The sequence below is a fragment of the Panthera pardus genome, unplaced genomic scaffold (genome assembly GCF_024362965.1).
Source record: "Panthera pardus isolate Hobbes unplaced genomic scaffold, ASM2436296v1 HiC_scaffold_24, whole genome shotgun sequence".
In the NCBI taxonomy this organism is placed as follows: Eukaryota; Metazoa; Chordata; class Mammalia; order Carnivora; family Felidae; genus Panthera; species Panthera pardus.
Genome location: NW_026526810.1, coordinates 100738933 through 100753308, shown reverse-complemented (window position 1 = coordinate 100753308; position 14376 = coordinate 100738933). Strand labels below are relative to the sequence as shown.

At 39.6% G+C, this 14376-nt stretch overlaps 1 protein-coding gene across 6 annotated transcripts in view; it reads right to left on the bottom strand.

Annotated features, from left to right (window-relative positions):
• Positions 1 to 14376, bottom strand: part of SYT16 (synaptotagmin 16) — a 247830-nt gene that overhangs the window by 20120 nt on the left and 213334 nt on the right. For 4 of the 6 annotated variants that reach the window (XM_019451604.2, XM_019451602.2, XM_019451601.2 and 1 more), the window contains 2 exons: positions 9770 to 9982; positions 3891 to 4147 (listed from right to left, as the gene is read on the bottom strand). In XM_019451604.2, the coding sequence (XP_019307149.1) occupies positions 3891 to 4147; positions 9770 to 9982 (470 nt within the window). The remainder of the gene's footprint in view (positions 1 to 3890; positions 4148 to 9769; positions 9983 to 14376) is intronic. The other 2 variants (XM_053889475.1, XM_053889476.1) reach the window with 1 other exon arrangement.

Genomic DNA, 14376 nt, shown 5'->3' with positions numbered 1-14376 from the left:
CAACAGTAAAATGGGGGATGAAACCAATTACAGGATTGTTGCGAAAATTAAAGGACTTGAGAAACAGGAGACATGGAATAAATGTCTCCTCTTTTAAAATGCACATTTGTCTACCAAGAAAATTTAGGCTTTTGCAAAATAAGGGAAGCTCCTTATATTCTTTCCTCAGCATGCATTCATGTGAGAGTGCTTCTATTCAGAGGTACTTAGTTTCAAGTGATAAAAGTGGTTGCTATAGAGACTTCTGAATACAACTGACTAGTGTAGATTTAATATTAGAAGCAAGTCTCCAAGGAGTTAGGCTAACTCAGAAATCAAGTCACAGTCTTCTGTTAAAACTCCCATCTATTTTAGCCTCCTCTTGATCATCTCTATATTGCTTGCTGGATCAGAAGTAATCAGGGCTAACATCTACTAAGCTGTGTCTTGTGCCAGGTACCATACTAAACACTTTATGGTCTGCAAAAGCCCACTTTCAGGCACTTCAGACCTTCTCGGCCTCACCTTTTGTTGCAGCTTTCCAGCAGGCACAGACTGTTGGGCTCTAAGTAGCTTCAGCCTGGCACAGCCCAACAAAGTCTTACCACTTGTCCAGGCAATGCAACTGTCAACTCCCATCACAGGCCTCTATTGATGTCAAGGATTGGAATGTTACAGAATGCTGCATGGCATTCATGTATATAAAGTCCAGAGTGTCGTGGAGGTTAATGCCCCATGCAATAAACTTGTGTCCCCTTGGACAGATGTCCTAAGATGAGTTAGCACAGCTTCTTGCAGTCCCACAAGATCAAGCCATTAGCCACACTTAGTGGTGGCCAACTTGATTACAGGCTCTCCCTTCTACCCTGCTTCATTCCCCCCTTGTCCCTCACTCTTGTTCTCAGGGATTGTACATCCTGACAAAACAGGCTCTGCTTTTTGGGAATCTACCTAAGAAATGTTATCTTTTAAAATGTTCACATTAACCTAACAAGGTAGGAATTTTAATATCTTCATTTTGTGGGGGGAGGAAACTTAAGGCTTAGAAAGACTAAATAACTCACTCACTGCTCCCAACATCATATGCCCTACCAAGGCTATGCAGGATTTACCAGTATTAATGCTCAAAATCCCAAACCTTAGACTGAACCATGATGACTCCCTTCTACTCCCCCCCCCAAGCCTCTCACCACAGCTATTTATATTTGTAGTAAGTGTGTGGGGTGAGGCGGGAGTAAAAGGAGAGATGGAAACACATACTACTTTGAATTTCACATCCTTTTAGGTCCCTGCTCTTCATAATAGTTAGCAGAAGTTGTCAGCAACTTCAATGCCAAGGTAAAAATATTCTAGTCAGTGACTTATCTCTCCACTTATCCATCGGGCTATCTATTCAGACAAATGCTCACTCCACCTGCAGGTCTGTGCTAAGCCCTTTGAAGGTCTCTGAAACAACTCTCCTAAGAACCCTGCATAAAACAGAGCTGTAGGCCCTAGCCAGGCTCTGGACGGGGACGATCCGAGCTGTGGCACAGGGAAACTGGGCTCTGTGGCCCCTTCCTGGGTTGATCTGAAACAAAGATTTGTGAAGGCTGGTATTTTTATAGCAATTAATTATTTCAACACATTTTACCTATCACCAGGCAACTAAAGGCTCTCCTCATGTGGGTACTGTTAATACCACTAATCCATCTGACCTTCCTGCAAGGTAAAAATCTCTTCATTTTTATCCCCATTTGGCAGATTTTAATTAACTTCTCAAGGCCAACCAGTTAATCAGTAGAAAGCAGAGATGAAAAGTGGGACACCTGCCTCCCTGTGTGCTCAAAATCACCCAGCCACCCGTCCATTGTCTTCCCTGCCAAGCCTTGGGTCTGCAGGAAAAAGTTGACGGCCTTTTCCAGCAGAGAAGAGCGGTGCTCAAAAATCCATCAGCCTAAAGGGTAGTCACACTGTATGACTGGTTTCCTTCTAAGGCAAAAGAAATGATTCCTTTAGCTCTAAGATCCTGATTTTTCTCTAAGATGGGAATACTTGTGCCACGTTGTCAAAACCCTCGTAGGTTTAAAGACTTTCTATCAAATTGAAAGCCTTTGTGTTTTAGTAAGATAGTGTTGATGTCATCTGTGTGGCCCAAAGTAAACAGACCTGCAATATGTTCCCGATGCCAGATACACAGGGGAAGACTGGGTTCTTAATACAGTTAAGAGGCAAATAAATCAATTCTTAAAAGGCAAGCTAAGCCTGCAAAGCAGGCAGTTACAGGAACTGCCTCCGAGCCGCATCTGAGGTTCTACTGTAGGAGCACCAAATTACAGTTTTTGTCTCAAAATAGATAGGAGGTTGAATGGAGCACACAGAGATGTCTGGGTATTTTTGGAGTCTGAGAACATTTAGTGCTCTCAACACCAAGTCTTCTATTACAGCTCTGTGAGTCAGGCAGATGGGAGGTTACCTGGCAATTCCAAGCCTGAGGGAGCAATTATCAAGAGGACAGAGTATCAATAGGCAGGTAAACGGTTTCTGTTTTGTTTTTGTGTGAGAATACAAAAAGAATATTTTTAAACATTCAGTGTTATTGTGTGGGATTTGATAGGACTTGTCAGCAGCAAATCAACTGGGAAGCATAAATTTTTTCCCAAAACTTATAAGGTTAATAGCTTTGGGTGTCTCTATATGTAGGACTGCCCTTGACAAGCCACAAACCATGTATCTGCGTTACTGTTTCTCATCCTCAGCCATGACACCAACATGTGGGCGCACACACATACACACACACACACACACACACTCACACACACACACCTCCTTATGCTCTCTCTATACACCCTAGTGCATCAACTATAAGACTTTGGAACATTATTTTCTGTGATTTTTTTTCCTTCTCCTTGATGAGCATCTGGTGTGTATGACAGTCCAGGTCCTTCTAAGAGCTTCCACCTGGTTATTTTCTCAAGCAGACCGATGTTAACAAAATCCATTCACTTTTCTCCTTCCTCTTGCCCCACAAATTATATGAATATTTTATATACATATATTACATATTTCATCAAAATTAATTTCAAAGTAGGCAGTAGACATTATTATTTAATATCTCCTAATGTTATAGAATCATAATAAAAGACATCTAGCTAATAAAGAATAACTATAAATGCCTATACAACAATGTTTGTAAAATCTTTATCACAGTGCCTGGCACATAGTAATTGCTCAATAAATGGTAGTGTCTGTAATAATCACCTCCAATCATACCTCTGGGTGGTTAGGAATATTCTGGAGTAAGTTTTAATTAAAAAATAAATTTAGAAGGGGTATCTTTTATAAGAGGTTTATTCCAAAAAGCAAAGTCAATGGCCAGAGGGTCATCACAAACTAATGCTATCTCCTAGATCTTGAATTCAATGCAAATCTAACAAACATACTTATACTGCAAGATATTCATCATATTTTGCATCATTTCATTTGGAGGGCCACTGTATTTTAGTTTAATTTTCAAGTAATTCTCATATTCAAATAATTATAACTCAAGATTGGGGTAAATAAAAATCGACTCCACTTAATTGAAACCATGAAGGAAATAAACCAGTCTTCTCTAAAGAACTAAAAAATCTTTTATATAAACAAGAAGCCTGATTGCTGCTGGGTCCATTCTGCCACTCTTCTTTTTTTCCCCCACTTTGATAGAAATTTATTTACGATTCTTTTATTGGTATACATAGGAGCTGTGACTTAGTCACCTGAAAAATTTTTATTTCTTATAAATAAAGGCTCTTTAGGTCTTTGTTTTTCAAGGCATTGCTTCCTTTCTGGAGAATTTTTTTCTTAAGACATGAGCAGGAAGAGGAAAGCAAGAACTCACTAGAGAGCACCCAATACTCAAGCAAAGAAAGAATGGAAAACAAATAACTTGCCTCTGGACTCCACATGGAGCTGCTGTCAGTAGCATAGGAGTCTTCAAATCCCCGGTTATTAAAAGCTGTCTCCAATTCCAAGCTGCCTTCTGTGGACTGGCGACTAAGGCTGCGAGGCACACTGGTCTCTTGGGGAGATGCACCCTGGTGCCTGGTGTTTCCCACCTCACATGGGGACTGTGAGTGGGCAGAGATGGGATCATCTTCACCATAAGACAGAGTCTCAGAATAGTTTGGTTGGCTGGCTCCATCCAAACCTAAATGTGCAATAAGGAGACTATTTCAAATGTATTATTATTTTACACCTTTTTACCTAGAGAAATTGAGCAGTAGCAACAACACAAATCAAGATCTCAAAAACAGAGGCACTGGGTGGCTCAGTCACCAGGCTCAGTTCATGATTTCAAGGTCGTGCGATCAAGCCCCGTGTCAGGCTCAATGCTGGGTGTGGAGCCTGCTTAAGATTCTCTCTCTTTCTCTCTCTCTCTAAGTAAAAAAAAACTCTCAAAAACAAAACCCATCAAATAACACCTACAGAAATATAATTCTATCCACAGAGTGGATAAACTTGGTCTAGATAACCAAAAAGACCATTAGTTCATTACATGGAATATACAAAGGTTTAATACTTTCTAACAATATGAATATAAAGGATGTGTGCTTATATAAAAAAAAAACACATTAGCATTTTGTCAGAACTAACGAACACAAGACTTTGGGGATGGATCTAGAAAGCGAGAACAACAATCTACTATGGAGATCATACTGTCTCCTGACTCTAGGATCCTTCTTTCTCTCTTCTACATTCACCATCTTACCCTCTCCTTGAAAGGCTTCAGTGGTTCTCTCAAGTAAAAAATTCTTTACTTGATCCATGGAACACTGGACTTGGATTCAGATGATCTGTGTTTAAAACCTAGCTCTGTGTTAAGAATTTACACAATATTTGGACTGTCCGAACTTTTGTTTTCTTATCCATAAAATGATGATAAGAGCCGTCACAGAGTCATGTGGACACATGAAATAATATCCACCTGGCAGCCACTAGGTTTTCGATAAATATTAGCCTTGCTTGTTTGTCTGACCCAAACTAGCCTCTTCCAACCCTATAAACCCCAATTTTCTATTGCCTCCCACCTTGCTGTCACCTGTGGCCTCATGGGCTCATGAAAACACAAGTTGTGTATTTCTTTTCACGATGGTCCCCAAACCCCCTCTCCTCTCATCTTTCCTTTCCATCCAAAGTCCAATAACTCCTGAATCTTCCCTGACTCCTTGGACTCAGTGTTTTCCCCTGACCTTGGTGTTATTCTGTTTTCTCTTTCAGCCCTGCATCATCTGTGCATCCCCTTCCTCTTCTTTAAAGTCTAGGTTACCCTCGGACAGTAAGGAAAAACTGGCAGAGTCTTCCAAAGCAATAGTTTTCACCCTGACTTTCCTCTCAATGACGTATTCTCTCTTTGGTCTCCAATCTCCTCCAGAAGCCACAATCCCAGGATAAGAGAAAATTAGAGACAGAGATGGGATGAGTGAGTGGGATGACAAAGTAGAGATGATAAATTCAGCTCTCATTTACACGTTGTGTGGTAGCAATCGTTTCTGCTGTTGGTCTTAAAGCCTCAGTGAGAATATAAGCTCCTTGAAGGTACTAAGCCACATACAAATACGTTCTAGTCTTTATCCACCAGTGGGTTTCACTAAACCCTCAAACAACTTTCCAGGCTAGGCAGGTAACAAATAATTGAAGCATCCAGGTGTGCAGCAATATGGAATAGTGTTGACAGTAGTTTACCAGACAGTTTATGACTCACCTGCAGTAAACATGCAAACTTGAAATTATATTATCACCCTATGCAGACTATACAAAAACATCTTTAGGTGGTCTTGGTACTCAGAGCCCAACTTCAGACTCCTGATTTGGGATTTTGCAACACCATGGCAATCCACTGAGAAGTTCCCCTATCTGCCTTGTTATTCTTAATAATTCAGTGCAGTCCCCTTGGAAACACTTTCATAGGACACCATAACAATTTTACATTCACACACTCAGTTATTTGGCAAACACACTTTAAAAAGGCCACAGAAAATGACAGAACGAGAGATACTCCATATGCAAAACCCTACAACATAAAGCAGAATTTTCTTCTAAGGCTCTAATTAGCACATCCATTCCTCATATACATGAACACTAAAATGTCCTATTAAACAGTGGGTCATCCATCAACGTGTGTAGCACCCAGCAGGATTTCAGCACAAAGTCTAACTTTGCCAAGAAATTACCCCTATAAAACTGTCTCATGACTTTAACTCCTACAGTGATAATACCTAGATCAGTAATAAGGGAATTTTCAAAAGCTACATTAAACCTTGAAAAGCTATTCATAACCGAAAAACATAAGAACCATATTAATGTAACAAACCATTTTCTTTGACAGACAAGCAAGGACTGAATTAGAAAAGCAAAGCTAGGGTACAAGTCACAAGGAGAAGGAGAAAGAAAGAGGATTCACCATCACATAAAGCCATCTTCCCATCCTGTAAGTTAAGGAAGATCATGTCACCTTAAACACATACAGGAAAGTAATTGCCTGTTGTCAGAGAAATGTGTCCTAGCTTCCTAGAAATTATAGGCCATAATTATGTCACATAAACCATATTTATTTTAGCAGAAAACTTTTTTGCACTTTTTAATCCATATCCCCCCTTGCCATGGCATAACCCTATTATCCAGTTACTTTATTTTATACTCCCAAACCCTTCCCTCCCACCACCACCCACACACATACAAATACTTTTTCTCACCATCTACGATGATGGTCAGTTTTATGTGTCAACTTGGCCAAGCTATAGGCTTCAATTAATTAATCAAACATTAATTGAGGTGATACTATGGAAGTATTTTATAGATGTGAGTAAAGCCCTTAGGCAGTTGACTTTAAGTAATGGAGATTATCCTACATAAGCCTTAAGAGGAGAACTGAGGCCTCTCTGGACACAGAGAAATTTTACCTGTGGATTTCAGAGCTCTATATTTCTCTAGCCAGCTTCAGTAATAGCATAGGCCAATTCTTTGCAATAAATCTCTTGATACATATATCACCCTGATATCACCTTAAAAAAATTATTCTTATATAAACTCTAACCCCCATGTGGGGCTTGAACTCATGACCCCGAGATCAAGAGCTGCATGCTCTGATTAAACCAGCCAGGCACCCCAATATCACCTTGAGATAGATAGATAGATAGATAGATAGATATCTCAGATCCGAGGTGGATCACTTCACGTAAACCCTCTTTGACATTACTGGGGAGACAGTGTCAATCAATGTACCACACTAAGTCAGATAAGTGAGACAAGAGAGAACCTGCCAGGAACATGAAGATAGCATTTTCTTGGTTCTAATAACCTCACTATTCCATCTAGAATAAAGAACCTCACTTGAAACATGAAACCTTTACTTTCACTGGTTGAACATTTTGAACATATTTTTAAAGTGTAAGAGTTGTCTACAATTAAATTTTATCTTAGAAAATCATGTTTAAGGTAGAGTGAAAGGGACATCTGGGTGGCTCAGTCTGTTAAGCCTCCAACTTCAGCTCAGGTCATGTTCTCACGGTTTGTGGGTTCAAGCCCCGCGAGCCCCGCACTGGGCTCTGTGCTGACAGCTCAGAGCCTGGAGTGTGCTTTGGATTCTGTGTCTCCTTCTCTCTCTGCCCCTGCCCCACTTGCACTCTACCTCTCTCTCTCTCAAAAATAAATGAACATTAAAAAATTTTTTTTAAATAAAAAAGGTAGAGTAAAAAAAAGCTAAGTAGATGCAGAACAGACAAGAAACCCACAAATCTTCTCTGGGATGAATGCTTAATCTCTTCCTTATTCTTTCTTGCTGGAAAATAATTCACTGATCTAAAGATGAACAAAAAGAAGTGACACAGAAAAAAACATCATGCAATAAAAATTACATTAACATTTCCATGGCATTTGATAACCTAAAATTTAGCATGCAGTTATCCCTTCCTATGAAAATCCTGATTTTCTTCAAAATCTACAAATAATTTACTGCATTATCCAATGCGGTGTGCTTTTCCCTCCCTCCAATAGCGAAAGTAATTTTATCTTTTCTGTCACTGTCTGTCAAAAATTTCAGAATCCCCAGTTATAATTGAGGTTATTGCTAATTCCAGAAAGGGTAAGTTTGGAATGGTTGTCAGAACTCTCAGAAAAGGAGCCGTTTGTATAAATCAGAAACTAGACATTTGGGCTTCTGGGAAATGGGGCCATTAGCTTTTGAATGCAACACGCTGCTCCCAGGGAATCAACTGCTATTAACTTTCATTAGCTAACATTTGCCCTCCTGGTGGAAGAGGGGAAGGCTGTGATGTAACACCAGCAAAAGAGAAAACAAGAGGGGGAGTAACGAAATGACGGAGGGCAGTAGCTACCACTACCATGCTTTGGTTACATCACACATTTATTTTTTCTCTTACCTTGGGCTAAAAGGAATAGCAATAAAATATGTTATGTGGCTCATATCAGTAAGTAAAATTACATGGTGGATAGCACATTGTTATATTTCTGCTGAAGAATAAGGTCTGTTCTGTATATTCTTTGTTGCTGTTCTTTTTTTGGCCAGCCTTATCCACCTTGTCAAGTCAGAAATTTCTTCTCTGTTACCTTCTCTCAATCCCAGGCTCTCGTTTTTCTCTTTCTATTGCTAAGTGTGGAAAAATATGGAAGACCTGCAACTATGCCTCCATTGGTTTGACTAATCACATGTCCAAAGGAAAGAAGGAAAAGATTAGAGAACTCAGGTCATTTAGACTGGGTCACTAAAGTGGACAATGTTCTTTTTCTCTAGCTTTTTACCAACTACAATTCATAGACCTTTCCCTGTTTCAATAGCCTATGCCTATTCAGGGTTCCAGCCATAAAGGACTCAGAGAGATCCCTGACCTTCACTAGAAAAGCACTAAGAAATAATGCACCGTTCTTTCTCCAGGTTATTTTGTGTACGTGGGGGGATAGGAGGAGGACTCTTAACAAGGTCTACCTACTATAACAATTCACAGGCTGTGCTGATCTACTTCAGAGTATTATTCCCTCCCCTTTGTGGAAGGTACTTAGTCTGAAGACATCAGAGAATGGCAGAACACTTTGCTCTTGCCCAGCAAGCAATTCTCATGTGGCAGAGGATGGAAACAGAGGGGTAGGATGGGGGGCGGGGGGGAGGGTAGAAACTACAGAAAATGAGGACAAATGTACAAGGTATGTGTTATCTGAAAAAGGCTATTTGATATTATTGTAAAACATATATTTATTTGAATGATAAAACACACATATTGTTTTAAGAACATCAACTATTAAAAGAAAGTTTCCAAAAATTTTTCATATACATGGTCATATACATATACATATATATGTATGTCATATATGTAGGTCATATACATATATGGAAAATAGACTCTAGGATTCCAAATGAGAGAAAAATGACAGAATCTCAATGTCAGCAAACAGGTATGTGAAATATTTGTATTTATCAGAAGAGAACAAGATTTTATAAAGCTTCATAAATACCATTCTGATTCTAGCCATCAGTGTTCAAAATATACAAAATGATAACCTAAAAGGAAGGAAGGGGTCCCACAAATCAGGGGTAAGGATTTTGGCACTTCTTATTCATTCCTCCCAGTTCCCTGCATGACAGCCCCTCTGTGAGGTTGGTAAGACCCCCCTCTACTCTGTTTCAGCCTCTGGGTCTCGCCCCCTTTTCTTTTCCTCTCTGGAGACTCAGATACAAGTGTAGTAATCAAGTGACTCAAAGCTGTTCTTACGATTGTCCATCCCTGCTCTAGATAAAGGGAGGGTTTCATGCAAATACCTTCACAGGCAGACACTTCTGTGTTATCCTCTTCATGGGTAGAGAGCAGGTGGCTGAATTTTGATTTCTGCTCCAATCCCACCTGTGTGCCTTTCTTAGATGCTTCTGAACGAAAACTCTGGGACCGGGACATGGAAATCTCAAATTGTTTGATCACCTCCCCGTCACTGTCAGAAGATGTGCATGGTTCTTCATCATCTCCAAAGCTGTTAACTGGGAGCAAACAAGAGCCATGAGTTTCATGGGGGGCCCACAATAATACAGAGATACATAATTTGGAGAAACAGAAGAACATGGATGAGGAGTCTGGATAAAGCAAGCCCAAACCAGGCAGAAAGATTTTAGAGCATTTATTGAAACACAAATTTGAGCCCAAAGGAATAAAACAGGAAAAGAAAGCCTACGAGGGCAAGTAGAAATATATGACTAGAACCTGGGAGGAAACATTGGGACGCCCCTAATTGACATAATAAGACCTCTTGTTGAGCAGGGAGGCCCTGCTGATTTCTTGTGTTGCTGACGTGCTTATAACTGGGAACAGGACATTTGACTTACATTCATTCTAGTCAATGATGACAGAAAATATGCTCTTAGCCTCATTTCTATTATTAAAACACAAAGAGCCAAGCCCCATTCCAGAACAGACCTACTTGCAACTGAGATCTTCCAAAAGTATCCTAGTTTTGAAGAGACATCCATAGTAGTATATGTAATTTAAATGAAACAAAACAAAACTAGCTTATATTATTGTGTTCCAATGCCTTTCTCAGCACCAACGACCCAACTCAAATACCCTTTGAATTATTTATACCACTTTGTCCATATCGGCCCACTGGTCCTTTCAGCTTCTACAATAAGTGAAGATAGTTCTTCCCTTTGAGTTCTTTGCCTTTGATGTTCCTTCTACCTGGAACTCTCCTGCCCTGGTATTTACCTGGCTGGTTCCTCTCCTCTCACCACTGAGGTGTCAGCTCCACTAAACCCTTCCCCATTGCCCCACCTTAAGCAATTCTCTTTATTTCTCTCTTCTCCCCCATGACTTTCATGAAAATAAAGACATCACCTGTTTTGTTACCTGATGTCTCTTCATTATGTAAAACAATGTCTGTTGCATAGTAAGTACTTAACAAACACTTGTTAAATATTGAATAAACTGATGAAGATGTAATGCTTTCTCCAAGCCTGAGCACCTCTCCCCCTCCCCCTGCCCACACTCACCCAGGGTTCCCTGTGCCTGGACTAGTTTCCTCTAGCCCTCTAGACTAGTCAAGAATCTAGCTCATCATCAGGACTTGCCATAGACATCACTTCTTCCAGAAAGCCCTTCACTGATCCCTTATAAGGTTCACGGCTTCTTCCATGAGCTCAGTCCTGCCCTATCAGTGCTCCCTCCGGCTTTGTGACAGATTTACCTATTTAATTTCCAACCATTCCACCTAGCCTGCACACATCAGGAGAGTAAGGGGCACAGCAGACCACCCACCTATGTATCCCTCAAGACCCTATCTCTATGCCAGGCACATGGGAGGCTACTCTGTAAATATTTGCTGAAAGTAAATTGGAAACAATAAATAACAGGAATTATTTCTTAGAGATTTGCTCCTCCAATCCAAAAGTCATATAGTAATTCTGGGGAAGGGTATGGTTGTTAATTCACAGATGGGTCCTGAATATTCCATCTGATTCAGAAGCTAAGAAGAAATTATAAAGCCATTTTGTAAGTGAGAGAAAATACTTTAAGTACCAGCCTGATCAAAACATTTATTCTCTTATTTAAGAATTGATATTTCTGAGTTTGTTAAGAAGATATGTAGTAATAACAAACACTTATTTGTTTGTTTTTTATGTGCCAGGAACTGTCCTAAGTGCTTACACATATTAGCTCACAGAATATACATGAAACACCATTATTGTTCTCTTTTTCCAAGTGAGAAAACTGAGATAGAGATGTCTACAACGGCTGACAATAATACTTCCAATAAGGGGTAGAAAGGAGATTTTAATCAAGGTAGCCTGTCTCTAAAGGCTACATTTCTAATCATTATGCTGAAGAACCAGAGAGAGAGAGAGTGGAAAGAACTCTCTATGCTCACATCAACTAGCTCAATCCCTGTGGTCAAATCCTTTAAACACTCTGGATCATTTCTGATGTCTGGGTCATTTCCCAGATCTTCTCTAGATCTATGTTTTCTGCCTCCAAACTTCCTACCCAACAAACATGTATACTGGATCTGTTTTGCTTTTTATGGAGCAGCTGGCCCAAGAATACAAGAGCACATCGCTGTCAGTTCACTCAATTTTGTTGGCCGTGACCAGCACATGGTAAGACCTGAAAAGCTAAGTATCAAAACATACTGAATATGCCAATACTAAAAAAACATCTCAACAGAAAATGATCATAAGGGGCAGTCTTCCCATGTCTCAAATGCTGGGAAAAGCACCTGTTGTGGGATAGACCATCACATATGGGAGAGACCCAAAGACCAGTGGAGCAAAATTGAATTCCCTTCACCTTTAGAACATAGGACCATCTAAGCATCTGAGAAAAAGTTAGGAGGATATGTGCATGGGAGGGGTGGTTGGAATAAGTGTACATGGGAGCTCTTTCCAAGTGTGAGATTCCATTCCATCTGTATCACTACATCATTTTTTAAGATAAAAAGAGAGAGGGAGGCAAACTATAAGAGACTCAAATACAGAAAACAAACTGAGGGTTGCTGTAGGGGAGGGTAATGGGCACTAAGGAGGGCACTTGTTGGGATGAGCACTGGGTGTTATCTATAAGTAATAAATCACTAAATTCTTCATATTTAAAGAAAAATTTTTAAATTTAAAATAAAATAAAAATAAATAAAATGTAAATAATCATAGTCATCAATTTCAAATTGAGTTAGTCCATGGATATTTCTTCATCTATAAAATCAATAATTAGAATTATTAATATTTTTTGGACTTCATTAATTTACCATTATTAACCATAATTCATCCTTGATTTTTTTTCTCCAGTGATTCATCAATCATCCACAGAGAAAAGATTTCCAATTCATTCAACTTACAGTATATACCAGGCATCTTCTTGACTTTGCGTATATTATCCCACTTAACCACCATAGCAACACCAGGAAGTAGGGATGATTCTTATTCCCATCATAGAGATGGAAAACAGAGGCACAAAGCAGTTAAGTAACTTGCCCTGGGCAACAAAGTAAGCAAAATAACACAGTGGGACTTGAACATAGAACTTATGTTTTTAGCCAATGCGGATATCAGCAGATGTTATTGTGTGAGAATACTTGCGCCCTATCTAGTTGTCAGAGTTGGGCCAGGGTGCCCGGCTGCCTCCGCCCGGGAAGTTGCTTCCTTTGAAAGGAGAGAAGAGCAGTGAGTCCACATGGGAGTGAATACATACAGGAAGGCTGCAGTATAAGTGGCCTATGGATCCTTGGGGGATTATAAATAAAACTGCACATACTATTCTAAGTCTTACACCCCAAGGATCTCAGGGAATTCTCCACCTAATAACAAAACCTGCCATCCATCCTAAAAACCACTGAGTAGCAACAGAAGTCCCTTGTGGTGCTATAACAATAATAAAAGCAATCCCATATAGAGCATGTATCATGTGCAGGCACTGTTCTAGAACTTTACATATTTTCATTTATTTACTCCTTACGATAACCCAAAGAATAAGTACTTTATTATTCCCATTCTCTGGATGGGAAAACTGAGGCAAAGTGAGGTTAGTAATTTGCCATAGTCATAACAGTTAGTAAATAGTGGAACCAAGATCGAAACCCAGGCTGTATTGCTCCAAAGTCAATGTTAATGGACATAATGCTCCCTCTACCATCAGCTGCCTCAAGGGAAAAAAAAAAACTTTTTAAATTCCTGGTCAAAATTGATACAACTGTATTTTATCACTAAGAACACAAAATTACACAGGCTGAGTTAGAAAGAATTTTCACGAACATCGTTTTTAAAGATCCCTGCTACTCGCCTTGTAATGATTCTATGTCAACAACTAAATAGCTGATCTGGATTTCATTCAACTTAAATTTTTAAAATTGCAAAGTCTCATCTAAGTTGTGTTACTTATTTTAGAGATAATATAGTACTCTCTGAAACACTGTATAAACATAAACTTTAAACCCCTTTCAAGCTAAGTACCTGTGAAACAGCACAATGGGCATTTGTATTAAAATCTTCACCTCTTCATCCAACTAGCTTGCTAAAATAATAGGAAAACATTGCACAAATACCATGGATGTGGATACATCTTGAAGTTGAGATTGTTCATTTTACTCAATCACAGAATTCAGACAGACCATAGATAGCACCCAAATATCCACCACCAAAGAGAAGTTAGACTCTTCTGCAACCTTGCTGATGCATGGCCACCTGGCTTCACCCCTTTGTTCATACATTATCAAGGTGCTACTGTGGGCTTCTTGCACTGACAGCAAGTTCATGACTTGGACAGGTACAGAGAGCTAGCTGATGACCCATCAATATTGAATCCCTACCACAATGGAGTCAGAATGTCCCTCACTCTAATTCGTAATGATTTTTTTCTTGTTTAAGTAAGAAGGGGCAGAGCCAATGCCATC